Source organism: Heteronotia binoei, chromosome 15, assembly GCF_032191835.1.
Source record: "Heteronotia binoei isolate CCM8104 ecotype False Entrance Well chromosome 15, APGP_CSIRO_Hbin_v1, whole genome shotgun sequence".
NCBI lineage: Eukaryota > Metazoa > Chordata > Lepidosauria > Squamata > Gekkonidae > Heteronotia > Heteronotia binoei.
Genome location: NC_083237.1, coordinates 13,187,335 through 13,207,578, shown reverse-complemented (window position 1 = coordinate 13,207,578; position 20,244 = coordinate 13,187,335). Strand labels below are relative to the sequence as shown.

The 20,244-nt window shown below is 48.3% G+C and overlaps 1 protein-coding gene across 1 annotated transcript in view; it reads right to left on the bottom strand.

Moving 5' to 3' along the window:
• ARHGEF15 (Rho guanine nucleotide exchange factor 15) overlaps positions 1 to 13,518 on the bottom strand; it is a 97,574-nt gene extending 84,056 nt beyond the window's left edge. The window contains exons 1-3 of the mRNA XM_060254733.1: positions 13,497 to 13,518; positions 12,061 to 12,304; positions 8,325 to 8,633 (exon numbers count right to left, since the gene is read on the bottom strand). Coding sequence (XP_060110716.1) covers positions 8,325 to 8,633; positions 12,061 to 12,304; positions 13,497 to 13,518 — 575 coding nt within the window. The remainder of the gene's footprint in view (positions 1 to 8,324; positions 8,634 to 12,060; positions 12,305 to 13,496) is intronic.
• Between the last annotated feature and the right edge of the window lie 6,726 nt (positions 13,519 to 20,244).

Below are 20,244 nucleotides of genomic sequence, written 5' to 3'. Positions count from 1 at the left end.
CAAATTTCATTTCCCCAAAAGAAAACTCTGGTTAGTAAATAGGGCAGGCTCTCACTGCGGGTGATCCTGAAAAAAGATAAGCACTATGCAGGGGTCCCCAACCCCTGGGCCGCAGGGGTTAATGCAAGGGTCCCCAACCCCTGGGCCGCAGACCGGTACTGGTCTGTGGCCTGTTAGCGACTGGGCCATAAGTTGTAAAATTATTATATATTACAATGTAGTAGTAATAAGAAGAGGAACACACTGGATTTATATCCTCCCCGCCACTCCAAATTTCAGAATCTCAGAGCGGATCACAATCTCCTTTACCTTCCTCTCTCATAACAGACACCCTGTAAGGTGGATGGGACTGAGAGAGCTCTCTCCAGAAGCTGCCCTTTCAAGGACAACTCTGCGAGAGCTATGGTTGACCCAAGGCCATTCCAGCAGCTGCAAGTGGAGGACTGGGGAATCAAACCCAGGTAAGAGTCTATATATTTCACTACCATGACAAAATAATAGAAATAAAGTGCACAATTGTATCATCCCAAAACCATTCCACCCCTCCCCGCCCCGGTCCCTAGAAAAATTGTCTTCCACAAAACCGGTCCCCAGTGCCAAAAAGGTTGGGGACCACTGGCTTAATGGATAAAGCGTCTGACTTTGAATCAGAAGATAGCAGGTTTGAGTCCTGCCGCGCTCTCTTGGATTTTTAAGGGTTGAAATATTTTCTTTACAGCGTTGTTGATTGTAAACTGAAAATCTGTTAATTAAAAAATGCTTGCGGGGGGGAGGGGAATGAACACAAGCCCCAGCCATGTACAGCAGCCCTGAGAGGTTTGAAAAATAATGTTGCCATCTTCTGGTGGGGAAGGGGGACACTAAAAGGAGGAGACTGTTAAGCCAAGCCAGCATTAAAATGCATGCTCTGTTTTGTGGCTGAACACTCCCAAGAACTGCTGGATCAGACCAATCTAGTCCAGCCTCCTGTCTCACAGTGGCCAGCCAGCGCCTTCATAGGTCCCACAACAAGGCATAGAGGCTGAAGCCTTCCCCTGATGTTGCCTCCGGGTTTTCAGAAGCCGACTGCCTCTGAATGGGGAAGTTCCCTTTAGCCACCATGACTAGTAGCTACTGATAGACTCTCTTCCATAAGATGCTCAAACAGGGCTTTTTTTGTAGCAGGAACTCCTCTGCATATTAGGCCACAGGTTCTACTGTAAGCTCTTGAAGGATTGGCTACACCAGAGGGGTGTGGCCTAATATGCAAAGGAGCTCCTGCTAGAATTCTATCCCTGGGCCACACCCCCTGATGTAGCCAATCCTCCTGGAGCTTACAGTAGGCCCTGTAAGAAGAGCCGTGTAAGCTCTTGAAGGATTGGCTACATCAGGAGTGTGTGGCCTAATATGCAAAGGAGTTCCTGCTACAAAAAAAGCCCTGTGCTCAACCTCCTTTTAAAGCTGCCTATACCTGAGCCCATGACTACATCCTCTGGCAGCAAAGGCCACATTTTAATCACTCCTTGTGTAAACTTTTGTCCCTTCTTAATCTCCTACCCATCAGCTCCATTAGATGCCCTCCAGTTCTAGTATTTTGGGAGAGGGAGAAAGGCTCTTGCGAAGAAGAAGACCATAGATTTATACCCCACCCTCCACTCTGAATCTCAGAGTCTCAGAGCAGCTTACAATCTCCTTTATCTTCTTCCTCCACAACAGACACCCTGTGAGGTAGGTGGGGCTGAGAGGGCTCTGACAGAAGCTGCCCTTTCAAGGACAGCTCTTCAAGAGCTATGGCTGACCCAAGGCCATTCCAGCAGCTGCATGTGGAGGAGTGGGGAATCAAACCCAGTTCTCCCAGATAAGAGTCCACACACTTAACCGCTACACCAAACTGGCTCTTACCGAACATGGGAGTTGCTTTCGAATGCCGTTCCTTACGGGCAGAGCTGAGAGTTCTTCCTCTCAGTCATCTCTGACCAGAGAAACTGACTCACTTGCCCCAGGGTTTCCGGCGGCTTCATCCAATCTCCTAACCCAGAATGCCATAACTTTCCCTTTGATGCCCCTAGAAGCGTCTCCGAGACAATCTCTCACGCCAAGCTGAAGGAAATCTATTCCTCTCCCCACCCCAGAACCGGCTGAGTTTTGCGAGCCTTGTCCTAACCACATGGTGGAAATTCGCTGCAAGGCACCAGCGCATGCAAAGGGAATCCTGAACCCCGGCTCAGAGGACACAATCAGGTCATCTCCGTTTTAACCATTTTGACTCCTGGCAGAAAACACCATCTCAAAGAAGCATACAGGGCAGAGGTTTCAAACATCACTCCCAAAACACTGCCTTTGCTCTTCTCCAGGTGACAAGTCCAAAGTTACAGGAAGAGGCGTTTTTGGTGGCTGTTCCACACCATTTAGTGGTAAGCAGTGTGGTTTTCTTGTGGGCATTTTAGGGGATGAGAGACATTTTAGGGGATTAATCATGTAAGCTTTAATCAATTCAACCTGCATACATTGGTACAGGAGTTAAAAATGACAGTTCTATGGGGGACACATTTTGCTTTATTAAGAAAAAATAGGATACGGACATGTGTCACAGCAGACACAATTAGAAGAGGCATGCAACAGAAAAAGATAAATGCCTCTTCTAAAATGGCAGCAGTGCCCCCTCTAAGCTGAGTTAGTGTGAGCCAGTAGAAAATCCCATAATTCTGCACAGAGGCGCAGAGCTAACTTATGTGCACGATCAACTGAGTGGATTTGTTTCTCCGTGAGACCCCCAAAAGCTAAATCAGGACAAAGGCTTGTTTTCAAAAGCAAGGACAAACCATCTTAGCAGGTTTTTTAGACTCTGGCTCAAACATTTTTGTCTTCGCTCAGGAAAAAGGGCTCCAGAGCAAACTAATTTATGGCATAGCTCATAAATGCCAGTCGCTCACAAAGTAGAATTTTTGCTCGCAAGACTCCACATTGGATGGCAGCCCCCAAATATATATTTTTTAATACTGGCATGCACGCACATCCAAGTCTGCTCCCCAATCAAATGCAAGTTTGTACCAAGTATAGAACTAGTTTCATGTGTATTACCCAAGCGATTCCAACAACATTCCTGTAAGGTAGGTCAGTGTTATTTGCCCTTTACTGCAGCTGTGGGGAGGAAGTCAGACAGAAAGCAGGCTGAGGTTACGCACTGAGTTTGAGGCCAAGATGAAATTTGATGCAAAAGGGGATTATGAGGGAGAACAAATCTACACAGAAGATAACAAATCCAGCAAGAGAGAGGAAGGCCGGAAGACATACGGAACAATTTGACAGCGGGGGGAGCTGTGGCTCAGCGGTAGAGCATCCGCTTGGCATCCAGAAGTTCCCAGGTTCAATCCCCAGCATCTCCAGTTAAGGATCTGGTTATAGTCAGGCCTTTCTTTCGCAGCAAAAGCCCAACAGAAACTCATTTGCTTGGATTACAATTAGAAAAATTTCCAAAGGAAGACAGGACTTTCATTTGGTATTTGCTCTCAGCTGCTAGGACATTGTATGCGCAGCTGTGGAAACAGAGGAAAATACCAGAGAAATGGGGTTGGATTGTGAAAGTTTTATCGTGGAGTGAGATGGACAAATTAACTAAAACTTTAAGAGACTATGATTTAGACATATTCAAAAAGGAGTGGAAGAAATTTAAAGGATATATGGAGAAAGAGTGGAATGTAAAAAGACATTGGACAATTTTTTAGTATTAATGAGAGAAGAGAAATATTGAACTTTGATTGGTTAGCGGTACCTTTACAATTGAATTTAAATTTATAACTTCGGGGAAGGCAAATACTGGTGGGAGGGGGGGTTGAAATATCATATGGGTTAGTATAGAAAAGAGACAATTAAATATTGTAACCATATGTTATTAATAAATTGTTAAAACCCAGAAACTCATTTGCATATTAGGCCACACCCCTGACACCAAGCTAGCTGAAACTGCATTCCTGCTCAAAAAATAAAAACTCCACCGTCATCAGAAACTCCAGCATCATCAGAAAGCAGGGGGAGGGGAGGGAATTGTCTGCTGGGAACTCTATTATTCCCTTTGGAGACTTATTCCCATAGAAAATAACAGAGAATTGATCCGCAGGTATCTGGGGCTCTTGGGGGGGGAGGCTGTTTTTTGAGGTAGAGGCACCAAATTTTCAGCATAGCATCCAGTGCCTCTCCCCAAAATACTCCCCAGGTTTCAAAAAGATTGGACCAAGAGGTCCAATTCTGTGATCACCCAAATAAGGTGCCCCTATCCTTCATTTCCTGTGGGAGGAAGGCATTTAAGAGGAGTGTGATCCCTTTAAATGCGATGGCCAGAACTCCCGTTGGAGTTCCATTGTGCTTGTCACAACCTTGCTCCTGGCTCCACCCCCAATGTCTCCTGGCTCCACCCCCAAGGCCCCAGATATTTCTTGAATTGGACTTGGCAACCCTACCCAGGATAGCCCAATCTCTTCAGAACTCAGAAGCGAAGCAGCGCCAGACCTGGCTAATACTTGGATGCGAGACCACTGAGGAAGGCCGCGATTGCTGTGCCAAGGCAGGCAATGACAAACCCCCTGTTTGCAAACTCTCCAGAGTAGCCATAAACTGGCTGTACATGAACAGCACTTTCCACCATAGCAAAGAGAGAGCCAGTTTGGTGTAGTGGTTAAGTGTGCAGACTCTTATCTGGAAGAACCGGGTTTGATTCCCCACTCCTTCACTTGCAGCTGCTGGAATGCCCTTGGGTCAGCCATAGCTCTGGCAGAGGTTGTCCTTGAAAGGGCAGCTGCTGTGAGAGCCCTCTCCAGTCCCACCCACCTCACAGGGTGTCTGTTGTGGTGGAGGAAGATAAAGGAGATTGTGAGCCGCTCTGAGACTCTTCGGAGTGGAGGGCGGGATATAAATCCAATATCTTCATCTACCTCACGGGATGTCTGTTGTGGTGGAGGAAGGTAAAGGAGATTGTGAGCCGCTCTAAGACTCTTCGGAGTGGAGGGCAGGATATAAATCCAGTATCATCTTCTTCTTCATCATCTAGCAAAGCAAGGCCCTGCTGCGGGCAGCTCGTCTGGGATGACATTTCAAAAACGCCTTCCCACAAGAGGGAAGCTGTGGGTTTACTCAGATCCTCCACCTTACAGTTTGGGGCTGCTGTGGATTTTATGAAGGCTCCTTGGACCTGCACCAGAGGATTTCGAACAGTGCGGGGCGGAGGACGGCTGCTAATGGGAAAGGAAGGGAAGATCCATTTCTGCCCCCATAGAGGGCAGAATCTTTCACGGCTCATGAGAGAGCATGTATGGACTGGGATCAGGAACTGGGGGTGGGGGGGTTCATTAGATTTGCACAGAGCTTAAGGGAAATGGTACTTGGGCGCCGTCTTCACCCTCCACTTTGGTGTAGTGGGAGAACCGGGTTTGATTCTCCACACCTCCACTCACAGCTGCTGGAATGGCCTTGGGTCAGCCGCAGCTCTCGTAGGAGTTGTCCTTAAAAAGGCAGCTTCTGGGAGAGCTCTCTCAGCCCCACCCACCTCACAGGGTGTCTGTTGGGGTGGGTAAAGGAGATTGTGACCACTCTGAGATTCAGAGTGAAGGGCGGGATATAAATCCAGTATCTTCTTCTCCTCCTCCTTTAGCAACATCCCCCCTCCTGACCTCATTTTATACCAGAAGACCCTTTAATTCCACTTAAGACATGATTGCTGTTACCACGCTGCGTCAGCGGTCACAATGTCTACACGGCCACAGTATAGTTACCAGCCCGCTAACAGTAAGAGCAAAGCCAAAATTCTAATCAACTAGAATTTCCCAGGGCCTGAAAGATGCCCATATTAAACCCTGGCACCTCCCATTGCAGAAACGAAACATGAAAGTGGTATTACTTCTGGCATTTGAGCTATTTAGGGATTTAATTCCTCTGCACCGGGGTGGGGGGCGGGGAGGGAATCTTGCAGTCACAATTCAGAGCGGAGAATCTAAGTGGCCGGAGACATTGGATAGCATGCCCACAGCCAGTGCTTCCCCTAAGCTGAGTTAGCGTGAGCTAGCTCACAGATTTTCAGCCTCCAGCTCACACAGTTTTGCCTTCGCTCAGGAAGGAGGACCCCAGAGCACAATAAGTGATGCAGCAGCTCACAACTTTAATACTAACAGCTCACAAAGTAGGATTTTTGCTCACAAGACTCTGCAGCTTGGAGGGAACATTGCCCACAGCATGTTTCCTCAGAAATAAGTGGGGGGGGGGCTTGGGGGGGGCACAGCCTTCCATGAAAGGAAGAAATCATATCCATCTGCCTAGAAATCATATCCATCTGACGTGCAGCTCCGAAATCAAGATTGGTCACATGGTCAACGTTCACTCCAAGCTGCAGAGTTTTGTGAGCAAAAACTCTACTTTGTGAGCCACTGGCCTTAAAGTTGTGAGCGACTGCGTGAACTAGTGTGCTCTGGGGTCATCCTTCCTGAGCGAAGACAAAAATGTGTGAGCCGGAGGCTAAAAATCTGTGAGCTAGCTCATGTTAACTCAGCTTAGAGGGAACACTGGTCATGGTTAGCGTGAGAAGGCAAAAGGTCCTCTGCACATGTGCAGAGAGGTATTTTTTATGAGGGGAAAAAAACCCCATAGCTCTATATGTTGCCGAATTGAACCCTGTGGGTGCAACAGTGCGGAGGTTGGACAGGCAGACACAGCTGGGCTGGAGTTGGGTCACCAGGCAGGTTCGGGGTTCCTGCCCCCCACCTGGACGACCACGGGAGTAGAAGGTTATCCACATTTGCAGTTGCCAGCAACGTTCCCTCTAAGCTGTGGAGTCTTGTGAGCAGAAATTCTACTTTGTGAGCGGATGGTGTGGAATTGTTTTCTGTGGCCCCAGAAGGTAGGACCAGAACCAATGGGTTGAAGTTAAATCAGAAGAGTTTCCAGCTCAACATTAGGAAGAACTTCCAGACCGTTAGAGCAGTTAAGAACATAAGAGAAGCCATGTTGGATCACGCCAATGGCCCATCCAGTCCAACACTCTGTGTCACACAGTGGCCAAAAAACCAGGTGCCATCAGGAGGTCCACCGGTGGAGCCAGGACACTAGAAGCCCTCCCACTGTGTCCCCCCCCAAAGCACACAGTGGCCAATATATGTGTGTGTGTATATATACACACACATATACATACACACACACACACACATAGCCAGTTTGGTGTAGTGGTTAAGTGTGTGGACTCTTATCTGGGAGAACCGGGTTTGATTCCCTACTCCTCCACTTGCACCTGCTGGAATGGCCTTGGGTCAGCCATAGCTCTGGCAGAGGTTGTCCTTGAAAGGGCAGCTGCTGTGAGAGCCCTCTCCAGCCCCACCCACCCACCTCACAGGGTGTCTGTTGTGGGGGAGGAAGGTAAAGGAGATTGTGAGCCGCTCTGAGACTCTTCGGAGTGGAAGGCGGGATATAAATCCAATATCTTCTTCTTCTTCTCTTCACATATATACACTGTGGCTAATAGCCACTGATGGACCACTGATCCATATTTTTATCCAATCCCCTCTTAAAGCTGTCTATGCTTGTAGCTGCCATCACCTCCTGTGGCAGTGAATTCCACATGTTAATCACCCTTTGGGTGAAGAAGGACTTCCTTTTATCCTCAGCGGAAGAGGCTTCCTCGGGAGGTGGTGGGCTCTCCTTCCTTGGAGGTTTTGAAGCAGAGGCTAGATGGCCATCTGACAGCAATGAAGATCCTGTGAATTTAGGGGGAGGTGTTTGTGAGTTTCCTGCATTGTGCAGGGGGTTGGACTAGATGCCCCTGGAGGTCCCTTCCAACTCTAGGATTCTATCGGCATTAAAGTTGCGAGCTGCTGCATAAATCGAGTTTGCTCTGGGGCCATGTTTCGTGAGCTAAGCAAAAAACGTGTGAGCCAGAGGCTAAAAAACTGCACTAGCTCACACTAACTCAGCGTAGAGGGAACACCGGTTGCCAGCTATAGGCTAAAATCCCTGGAGATTTTTTTTTTTGGGGGGGGGGGGAGAACCTGGGCAGAGTCTAATGCCGCAGTCCACCTTTTCAATCAGCCATTTTTCTCCAGGGAGAGAACCCATCTCGGTTCTCTGGAGGTCACCAGGAATAGCGGGAGATCTCCAGGTGACACCTGGGGGCTGGCAACCCTGGCAGCTCGCGACGCTTCCCGGGAGAGAGCCGCGGCTCCTTCCCCCTTCCTCGCTCCGGCGCTTCCCCAAACTCACCTCGGGGGCGCAGGACGGAGCCCAGCAGCACATGCGATCCTCAAAGGGGTTGAGCAGAGGCTGGCCTTGGGGGACCCTCCGCGCCCGCCGGGAAGAGCCCCCGACCCGACCCCGGAGCTGCCGGCTGCTGGGCGCGAGGATCCTTCTGTCTCCGATCTCCGGGCGGCCCTTTGTGCCTGGCAGCGCCCACCGCCTGGCGGCTGGCGCGCAGTGGCCTCGGGGCGGCTCCTCTTTCTCCTCCTCCGTCTGGCCCGGCAGCCGGAGGAGGAGGAGCCGAGGCGGGGCTGGCTGAGGAGGAGGAGGCGCCAAACCCTCCCTCGCTTCCACCCACGCGGGCGGCCTCCTCCTCCTTGCTCCAAGCGGAGCCCTTCACTCCGAAGCAGGAGCCCTTCCGTTCCCTTTGGATTGGAGAGCAGCTCCTGGGAAGCCGGAGGGCGAGGGGGAGGGATGGGTTCGGATTCCGGATGGAAGAATCTGGAGTAAAAACAGGCCTTGGCTGTGATCTCACACACACTCAATAATGCGCTTGCAATCCATTTTCAATGCACTTTCCAGCTGGATTTTGCTAGTTCACATAAGTAACATCCAATTGGAAAGTGCATCGAAAGTGAATTATGTAGCTTGCTCTCAGCTGCTAGGACATTGTATGCGCCGTTGTGGAAGCAAGAAAAAATACCAGAGAAATGGGATCGGATTGTGAAAGTTTTATCGTGGCGTGAGATGGATAAACTAACAAGAATTCTAAGAGACTATGATTTGGAAGCGTTTAAAAGGGAGTGGAAGAAATTTAGAGGCTATGTAGAGAAAGAATGGAACGTAAAAAGACATTGGACATTTTTTTAATAATGAGTATTAGAAAAAGGTCGAATGTGAATTTAGATTGTTATAGTTAAAGGCACCTTTATAAGTGAACTTTAAGTATATAACTTCGGCGGGAGTCTAGTAACGGAGGGAGGGGGATTAGAAAATATATGGATTAGGAAATAGAGATGATATAAATGGATATTGTTCCCGTATGCTATCAATAAATTGTTTAAAATGAAAACGAAAGTGGGTTATGTAGCGTGTGTGATCGCAGCCCTTGTTTGGGGCAGGAGCTTTCAGGGTTGCGATGTCCCATTAAAGAAAGATCCAAGGGGGCAGCCGCGTTGGTCTGAAGCAGTGGAACAAAGCAGGAGCCAAGGGGCAGCTTGAAGACCATCCAAGTTTTATTGAGAACCTAAGCTTTCGTGCGCTCTCTAAGCCCGCTTCATCAGACGAGGGGAATCAGGCACAGGGCCTGATTCCCCTCGTTTGATGAAGTGTGCTCAGCGCACGAAAGCCTACGTTCTCATTAAAACTTGGTTGGTCTTAAAGGGGCGACTTGACCCCTGCTTTGTTCAAGAAATATCTGGGGCCTTTGGGGGTGGAGCCAGGAGAAAGGTTGTTGTGACAAGCATAACAACTCCAAAGGGAGTTCTGACCATGGCATCCAAAGGGCCCGCGCCCCTTTTAAATGCCTTCCCTCCGTTGGAAATAATGGAGGATAGGGGCACCTTCTTTGGGGACTCATAGAATTGGACCCGTCGGTCCAATTTTTTTGAAACTTGGAGGGTCTTTCGAGGAGAGGTTGGATGCTGTGCTGCAAGTTTGGTGCCTCTACCTCAAAAAACAGCCCTCCCAAGAGCCCCCCGATACCCGCAGATCAATTCTGCATTATTCCCTATGGGAATCGGCCTCCATAGGGAATAATGGAGTGCCCAGCAGACATTTCCCCCCTCCCCCCCCCCGCTTTCTGATGCCCCTGAAGCAGGGGGGAGGGTCTCCAAACCAGGGGATTCCCCCCACACACACCTGGGGATTGGGCAAACCAGAAACTGCAGTGTACTGATTGGCAAACACTAGAAATAAACCACTGCTTTTTTATGTTGCAAATAAATACTTAAGCAATTTCTTTCATCATGATGCAATTATATTATTAGCACAAACCAAAATTCATTAAATGTCCGTAGGAAAATCAAAAAGTTACTTCACACCACTCTTGTAAGGTAGTACTTTCAAAATCAGAATGTTATTTCACATCACTCTTGTAAGGTAGCACTTTGCAGTCCACTGTCTCAGTTCTCCTTTGCTTGAAAGACGTAGACAGCACCGCGCTTGCATATGATGCCTCCTGTGGGTAGCAGACCAAAGTCTGACAGGTGCGGCGGCTACACAGGTCCTAGGTTCAGTTCTGTGTTTCGTTCACCTCCCACTGGCCACTTTCTTTTAGTTTTGGAACCCCTGCTAAAGGCAATTGCTCACAAGTTACAATACAACGTTACTTTGCAGCTTGCACGAATGGTTTTTTTCAACGCTTGGGGGTGACAGTTCCATATCTTTCCTCTTTTTGGATGCCTTGCTTGATGCAAAGCCAGAAACTCTTTTGAGTTAATTTCAACCCATTGGTTCTGGTCCGACCTTCTGGAGCAACAGAAGACAATTCCACACCGTCCTCTATATGACAGCCCTTCAAGTACTTGAAGATGGTGATCCTATCGCCTCTCAGCCACCTCCTCTCCAGGCTAAACATCCCCAGCTCCTTCAACCTTTCTTCATAGGACTTGGTCTCCAGACCCCTCACCATCTTCATCGCCCTCCTCTGCACCCGTTCCAGCTTGTCTATATCCTTCTTAAAATGTGGCGCCCAAAACTGAACACAATACTCCAGGTGAGGTCTTCCCAGAGCAGAGTAAAGCGATACCATCACTTCACGTTACCTGGACACTAGACTTCTGTTGATACAGCCTTGGGACATACCTGCTTTTTGCCTCCCAATACTTTCCTCCTTGTTCTCCTCCCACCAGAGCTTTTTTTTTGTAGCAGGAACTCCTTTGCATATTAGGCCATATTAGGCCCTGATGCAGCCAATCCTCCTGGAGCTTACAGGGCTCTTCATACAGGGCCAACTGTAATCACCAGGAGGATTGGCTACAATGGGGATGTGGCCTAATATGCAAAGGAGTTCCAGCTACAAAAAAAGCCCTGCCCCCAACTTAGAAAAGATGCCTGAAATCCTGGCTTTGCAGTCCCGGCAGAAGCTGCTGCAACAGCTAACCTGTTATATCTTCATAGGTACCAGATGCAGGATCCTGGACCCCCAAATGTCTATTTTCTTGCTGAGTCTGCTAGACCAGCAGTCCCCAACCTTTTTGGCACCAAGGACCGGTTTTGTGGAAGACAATTTTTCCATGGTCTGGGGTGGGGGGGGGTGTATGGTTTTGTGATGATAACAATTGTGCACTTTATTTTGGTGTGGTGGTGAAGTGTGCAGACTTTTATCTGGGAGAACCAGGTTTGATCCCCCACTCCTCCACTTGCAGCTGCTGGAATGGCCTTGGGTCAGCCATAGCTCTGGCAGAGGTTGTCCTTGAAAGGGTAGCTTCTGTCAGAGCTCTCTCAGTCCCACCCACCTCAAAGGGTGTCTGCTGTGGGGAGGGGGGAAGATAAAGGAAAGTTGTGAGTCACTCTGTGATTTTGAGTGGAGGGCGGGATATAAATCCAATATATTATTATTATTACTACATTGTAATATATAATGAAATAATTATACAACTTACGGCCCCGTTGCTAACAGGCCACAGACTGGTACCGGTCCACGGACTGGGGGATGGGACCATGGCTGTGCTAGACCTCTCCATCTTTTGGGAGACAGAACTCTGCAACCTTTCCCCACATGGGGGGAAGAAAGACTCTTGTGTCCCAGCTGCCCCCCAATCCATTTCCCTGCCTTTCTAGATTCTCTCTCGTCCGCAACACACCATTATTTCCCTTATCCCAGTCTCCTTCCTCAAACTTCTCTCGATGCTCTTTTATTCAGACTGGCACCGTTCCCCGTCTGGCACTCGATCCCAGCGAGAATCACTTGGCGCAATTCCCAGCTTGGCATCTGTTTTAAACTGGCACTTGGCCAGCGTCTTCCTTTGATAGGCCACTTGGAGGGACCACCAGTTTCTCCGGATTGGCCACGACTGCGCAATTTCTGTCTTGTGCCATGCTAAGGTCTCCTCAGCCTTTCTCCTCCTTTCATGATTCACCCTTTCTGGCACCCTCCGGCATTCATCCCCTCGAACTGCAGAAAGTGGGCACACCCACAAAGGCGCACCCAGAATGCTTCATGGTTCCTTCCCCACCCCCCTTCTCTCTGTGTTCCGTTCCTAAGTCCAGAATGCAACTGGAAATGCAGCTATCTGATGGGTGGTAAACCTTGGCAGATCTCACCGCGTTACGTATGAAGAAACATTTTGATGGTGCAGCTGGGTAATACTGAGGACTTCCTCATTGCACACGGAAGCCACCCGTCCGGGGCCGACCCTTCTGCTAGGCACACCCGCCTAGGGCACCAGAAATGGAGGGGCAGCCAAACCAGCCCCGCCACTCCCACACACACACACAGTGTGTGGACTGTTATCTGGGAGAACCGGGTTTGATCCCCCACTCCTCCACTTGCAGCTGCTGGAATGGCCTCGGGTCAGCCATAGCTCTGGCAGAGGTTGTCCTTGAAAGGGCAGCTTCTGTCAGAGCTCTCTCAGCCCCACCCACCTCACAGGGTGTCTGTGGGGCCCAACTGGGTAACCTGCAGCAAGCCTGCTCTTTCCTCCTTGTATCGGGAGAGGGCAAGGGAGGGTATACCCTCTTTCTTCCCCTCCATGGGGGGGGGGGCAGGTCCTTTTTTGAGGGTCATTTTTGCTTCCCAATTCCCCCTCTTCAGAAGTCCAGCAAGCTACAGGCCTGGCCCAATGGAGGGAGGTTTCCTTGAGGTCCAGGAGGGCAGACGGTGGTTTCTCTGCAGTGCAGCAGAGCCCACAGCATGGGGCAGGGGGCAGTGAAGTAATTCGCCTGGAGTGTCACAATTCCTTGGGCTGGCCCTAGACCCCCCCCCCAACAAGTTTCACAGAAGGGAATCCTAGTCCCTAGCTCTGAGTCCAACACTCCCACCCACTAGAGAGAGCCAGTTTGATGTAGCAGTTAAGAGCGTGGACTCTAATCTGGGAGAACCGCGTTTGATTCTCCACTCCTCCACAAGCACCTGCTGGTGTGACCTTGGGTCAGTCGCAGTTCTTGAAAGAGCTGTTCTCTCAAGAGCAGTTCTCAAAAGAGCTCTTTCAGCCCCACCTTCCTCCCCGGGTGTCTGTTGTGGGGAGAGGAAGGGAAGGAGATTGTAGGCAGCTCTGAGGCTCCAAATGAAAGGCGAGGTAGAGATTCAACCTCTTCTTCTTTTCCATTATGCAACGCTATCTGTGTGTTTCGTTCCACGTTCTTACTGGGGGTCCACCAACACGTCATCCCGGGTTTCATTCAGTGCAGGAGATGTACATAAGAATATCAGAAATAAGTCTTAAGTCCAGTGGCACCTTTAAGACCAACCAAGTTTAATTCTGGGTACAAGCTTTCATGTGCATGCACACGAATAACGACAAACAATTATCATACGGCATTGTGTGTAGAATAGCTGGGAGAGCCTAAGATTGTCTGGCAGCCAGAAGTTCTAGCTCTTTTAGTGCCATTCACCACTAGGTGGCGAGCTGGACTTGCACACTTTTTTAGATCCACATATGCGCATGAAACCTTGTATTCAGAATGAAGCTTCACTGATCTTCAAGGTGCACACTGGATTCAGACTTTGTTCTGCTGCTTCAGACCGATACGGCTCCCCGCATGAATTTATAAGGATATCAGAAGAGCCCCGTTGGATTAAACCCATGGTCCACCTAGTCCAGCAACTTTTCTCACACAGTGGCCAACCAGTTTTTCTGAAAGTCCAACAATCAAGGCCGAGAGACTGAGGCCTTCCGCTGATGTTGCCTCCTGGTACTGGTATGCTTTTGGGGGGCTTTTTTTGTAGCAGGAACTCCTTTGCATATTAGGCCACACCTCCAATGTAGCCAATCTTCCAAGAGCTTCCAGGGCTCTTCATACAGGGCTTACTATAAGCTCCAAGAGGATTGGCTACATCGGGGAGGTGTGCCCTAATATGCAAAGGAGTTTCTGCTACAACCCCCCCCTCTCGGTTAACTGCTTCCAGATGTGGTTTGCTTTAGTCTCCATGCCTACAGCCAGTGTGGTATTATAGCGGTTAAAGTTTCAGCCTAGGATCTGGGAAACCCAGACTGAAATCCCCACTCTGCCTTAGAACTTGCTGGGCGCCCTTGGGCCAGCCACGCACTCTCAAAGTAACTTGTCTCACAGAGTTGTCGTGACTTGGGAGTAAAAGGGAGGGAAGAACGATGTAAGCTGCTTTGGGTGCCTATTGGGGATAAAGGCAGGATATAAATTAAAAAGCAAACACCTTCCCTGCTTTACATCTGAATCAACTACACACAGGCTGTGATCACACAGCATTTGAGAATTACCTGCATGGGGGAGAGGGTTGGACTAAAAAAGGGTAAAGTTAGTCCCCTGTGCAAGCACCAGTCGTTTCTGACTCTGGGGTGACATTGCTTTCACAGCTTTTTCACGGCAGACTTTTTATGGGGTGGTTTGCCATTGCCTTCTCCGGTCATTACACTTTCCCCCCAGCAAGCTGGGTACTCATTTTACGGACCGTGGAAGGATGGGAAGGCTGAGTGAACCTGGAGTCAGCTACCTGAACCAGCTTCCGCTGGGATCGAACTCAGGTCCTGAGCAGAGGGCTCTGACTGCAGGACTGCGGCTTTACCACTCTGCGCCACGGGGCTCTTGCAGAGCGTTGGCCTAAATGACCCTAGAGTTCCTCTATGGCTATATGCTAACCAATGCAGTTTCAATCCACTTCCAATGCACTTTCCAACTAGATTTCGCTGGTTCACATGGCTATATGCTAACCAATGCCGTTTCAATCCACTCCCAATGCATTTTCCAACTAGATTTCGCTGCTTCACACAGCACAACCCAGCAGTAAGGCGCACTGGAAGCGGATCGAAACTTGGCATTTATATAGCATGCGCGGTGGCAGCTCTCCACGTGGAACCCCGCCCCCCTCCAGCTGTCGCGGGAATCCCCGGTAGAGATCAGAGGCGTCCTCCTTACCAAGAAAGCCCGCTAGGGGTCAGCAGAGGACAGCCTGACGGCTGCTCTGCTGCACACGCCGCCGGGAGCTGCTAATAGGCGCCGAGGCTTCTCTCGCTTTAATTAAATTGGCGCGCCCCAGCAGGGGAAAGGCTGCCGGGCCGCCGCGCTGCCATCTGGAAAGCCCGCGATGCCAGCTGGCCCCCTGCCCCACCTCGGATGCTAATACGCCGCCTTCTGACCCAGCTTGGCGGCTGGAAGCCTCTCTTCCATTCACACTGTTGATAGGGTTGCCAAACCCCAGGTGGGGGCAGGGGATCCCCCGGCTTGGAGGCCCTCCTCCCTCTTCAGGGTCATCAGAAAGCGGGAGGGGGGGAGGGAAATGTCTGCTGGGCACTCCGTTATTCTCTATGGAGACCGATTCCCATAGGGTACAATGGAGACTTGATCTGTGTGTATCTGGGCTGCCGGGGAGGCTGTTTTTAGAGGCAGCGACACCAAATTTTTAGCATAGCCCCCCCCCCTCAGAACAACCTCCAATTTTCAAAAAGATTGGACCAGGGGGTCCAATTCTATGTGTCCCCAAATGAAGGTGCCCCTATCCTTCATTATTTCCAATTTAAATGGTGTGCGTTCCCTTTAAATGTGATGGCCAGAACTCCCTTTGGAGTTCCATGATGCTTGTCACAACCTTGCTCCTGGCTCCACCCCACCCCCCAAAGTCTCCTGGCTCCACCCCCAGTGTCCCCAGATATTTCTTGAATTGGACTTGGCAACCTTAGACCCAGGGCACCTGGACTCGCCCCAGCTTGGCGGCTGGAAGCATCTCCTCCATTCACACTGCTGATCTGGGCCTGCTTCAGGCAAAAGAGGGGTTTTCTTTCTCTCGCCACCATCCCTGTTGGGTTGCCAACTCCAGGTTGAGAAACGCCTGGAGATTGGATAAGCAGAGGTCCATCAGTGGCTATTGGCCACAGGCCGGCCTCATATGGGGCAGGAGCTCACAGGAGGGGAGTTCTGGAACCTCTTCATTTTATTGTGCTCTTTCTTTCTTATCTCCCCCCACCACCACCACCAAAAAAAAAAATACTTGCTTCTTCTGGGCTCCATTGTTCCAACCCCTCAGGGAGAATTTTGCTGAACTTTAAGATTTGACAAACATTCTAATATTTTTCCCCACCAAAAAATGGGAAAATAGCGGAAACATAAAACAGACAGATGGAAATCTTCATAGGGTTGCCAAGTCCAATTCAAGAAATATCTGGGGACTTTGGGGGTGGAGCCAGGAGACTTTGGGGGTGGAGCCAGGAGACATTGGGGTGGAGCCAAGATCAAGGCTGTGACAAGCATAATTGAACTCCAAAGGGAGTTCTGGCCATCACATTTAAAGGGACGGCACACCTTTTCAATGCCTTCCTTCCATAGGAAATAATGAAGGATAGGGGCACCTTCTTTTGGGGCCCACAGAATTGGACCCCCTGGTCCAATTTTTTGAAACTTGGTGGGTATTTTGGGGAGAGGCACTAGATGCTATACTGAAAATTCGGTGTCTCTACCTCAAAAAACAGCCCCCCCAGAGCCCCAGATACCTGCGGATCAATTCTCCATGATTTTCTATGGGAATAAATCTCCATAGGGAATAATGGAGTTCCCAGAAGACATTTCCCTCCCCTCCCCCCGCTTTCTGACGACCCTGAAGCGGGGAGAGGGCCTCCACCTGGGGATTGGCAACCCTAAATCTTCATCATGCCACGCTGGCAACGTAGGAGAAAGTAATCTAAAAAGTATGATGGGAGTAAGTTTTTATTATGAGAATTCTAATTCAAGAAGCATTTTAAGGTAGATGCTGAGCTGATATAATTTAGTACACCTTCTGGTGATGTCAGAGGTGTGTAGCATATGTAAATTAGTTGCGCTAATGAGCCCTGGCACCTCTTTTTCTACAAAATGACCCCAGACAGGGAATAGATGGAACTCTCTGTCTGGGGAAAGTGATGCTCTGTATTCTTGGTGCTTGAGGGGGGCACAGTGGGAGGGTTTCTAGTGTCCTGACCCTACTGGTGGACCTCCTGATGGCACCTGAGTTTTGGCCACTGTGTGACACAGAGTGCTGGACTGGATGGGCCATTGGCCTGATCCAACATAGTTTCTCTTATATCTGCGGCAGTGATGTTCTATCTTCTTGGTGCTTGGGGGGCAACAGTGGAAGGGCTTCTGGAGTTCTGGCCCTGCTGGTGGATCTCCTGATGGCACTTGGGTTTTGGCCACTGTATGACACAGAGGGTTGGACTGGATGGGCCATTAGCCTGATCCAACATGGCTTCTCTTATGTTCTTTTTTTAGGAGTGGAACCTAAGGTGGGGTGGGGCTTGGAAGGGGGGTATAAGGCTTTCCATGGGGTATAATACGTAAAGTCCAACTTCTAGAGTGGCCATTTTCTGCAGGTGAACCAATTGCCTGGCACCTGGAGTTTTAATAACAGATCTTGGTTTAAAACAATTTTATTGGTAACATATGGTAATAAACCTATATCTTACATCTTTAAAAAACCCTTTTATCTACCCCATATATTACTTTCTACCCACCCCTCCCCCCGTTACTTGACCCCCACCGGTGTTATTTACGTAAAATGCAAATATTTAAAGGTACCCTTAACTATTAAAACAAAAAAAATATATTCTTCTTTTTAAAACTTAATAATTATCAAAGATTGTCCAATGTCCTTTTATTTTCCACTCTTTTTCTACATATCTTCTAAACTTTTTCCATTCCGTCTTAAAAACTCCAAATTATAGTCACTTAATATTCTTGTTAATTTGTCCATTTCACTCCATGTCATAACTTTTTTAATCCAGTCCCATTTCTCTGGTATTTTTTCTTGCTTCCACAACTGCGCATACAATGTCCTAGCGGCTGAGAGCAAGTACCAGATTAAAGTTCTATCTTCTTTTGGAAATTTTTCCATTTGTAGTCCCAACAGAAAAGTCTCTGCAACTTTGTTAAACTCATATCCCAAGATCTTAGAAATCTCTTGCTGAATCATCTGCCAAAACATTTTAGCTCTTTCACAGTCCACCACATATGGTAGAAAGAACCTTCATGCTTTTTACATTTCCAACATCTGTCTGGCATCTTATGATGCATCTTTGCCAATTTTTTAGGAGTTATATACCATCTATACATCATCTTAAAACAGTTTTCTTTAATACTTTGACATGTTGAAAGTTTCATAGAGTTCTTCCACAAATATTCCCAAGTTTCCATCTGTATTTCTTTATTTACATTAATTGCCCATTTAATCATTTGCGATTTCACTACTTCATCTTCTGTAGACCATTGTAGAAGTAATTTATATACTTTTGAAATTAATTTATCATTGTCTCCAAGCAGAACTTTTTCCAATTCTGTTTGCTCTTTCCTTATTCCAATCGCCTGGCACCTGGAGTTTTAATAACAGATCTTCAGCTGCCGCCTGGAGGTTGGCAACCCTACATCATTCTCCTTCCCTGCATGGGGAGCAATCAACAGTCTTCCAGGTCCAGGAATTGAATTCTGCATTCAAAGGCACATGAATCGAATTCTGCATTCAAAGTGCTAGAAAGCGACTCGCACACCCTAAAAGTGAACGTTTAAGAGTCCTAAATGTTAAAATAAAAATAAAATTCCAATGTGTGTTAGTAATTAAATGCCTTTGCAGAGCACTTTAACCCTTTATTAAAGCTCTTTACTGCCTAATGCTTCCTGCCTGAATGTTGCGATGTTAAAGCAATTTACAGATAATGTGCTTAGGAGGGGCTAGCGGATTTTAAAATCCTCATCTCAAGCTATTAGTTTCAGTTGTCACCTGTGTAAAGGCTGCTATTGCATAATAAAGACCTGAGTTCAAATCCTCACTCAGCCAGGTTAGCTCACTAGGTGACCCTGAGCTTAGCCCAATTTACCTCATGACATTGTTGTATAGTTAAAATGGGGGGGGGGGGACATCTCTGAGCACCTCTGAAGAATGGCAGGGCAAGGCACAGAAAAACGTGAAGGATGTGATGCCCAACTCAACAGCATCCTTGATTCCTCCAGTGAACATAAGAACATCAGAAGAACCCTGCTGGATCAGACCAGTGGTCCTTCTAGCCCAGCATCCTGTCGCACACAGTGGCCAATCAGTTCTTCTGGAGGGACAATGACAGGGCATGGAGGCTGAGGCCTTCATACGAACATCAGAAGAGCCCTTCTGGATCAGACCAGTGGTCCATCTAGTCCAGCATCCTGTCTCATACATTTCCTCTGGGGGGGCACGGAGGCTGAAACCCTTCTGAGATCCTGTAGATGGAGGAGGGGGGATCAAACATTTTGAACAGAACAAGCAGCTCCAAATCCCAACCACACTTCCCAGAGAGTAAGACCCATTTAACAAAATGGGATTTATTTCTGAGAAAACCTCATTGAGATTGCTTCCTTAATTTCCAGCACCTTACATTCAGAAACCAATTCTGGAATCTGAAGTCAGCTTTAGGAAATACTCAGTTAGCTGATACTTCTGTGATTGTAGACCCAAAAGGATGTTGGTTACAGAAAAAGATTCAACGGTTCTTTGCTTCTTTAGCTGGTCTTCTTGTTTTGCTTCATGACTGTTTTCTTTTTAAATGTGTTTAATGGCTGTTGGAAAGAGGGTTTTGTGAAGAATCTTCTTGGTGGAAACTTCTCCAAACGCTGGCGCTGTACTGGTTTAAATAAACCTGGGGGCAGGGCAATAAAGGAGTGTCGATAGAGACTGTTATCTAAAATGGGAAAATCTATGTAAGAACTTCACAGCACCTGGTACCAAAAGAGAACAGAACTTTATTAGAAAATAAGCAAAACCCCCAGTCTGGGTCCTGCTAGGTCATAACCAGCCCACAGTCAAGAACCAATGACACAAATGAAAAGCAAAACCAAAGCAAAGAAATCGTGTTAAAGTGTCCACAATATAACACCCCGTCTAGACAAAGTGGTCATTTTGTGCTTAAAAGAGACATTAAATCTGTGCAT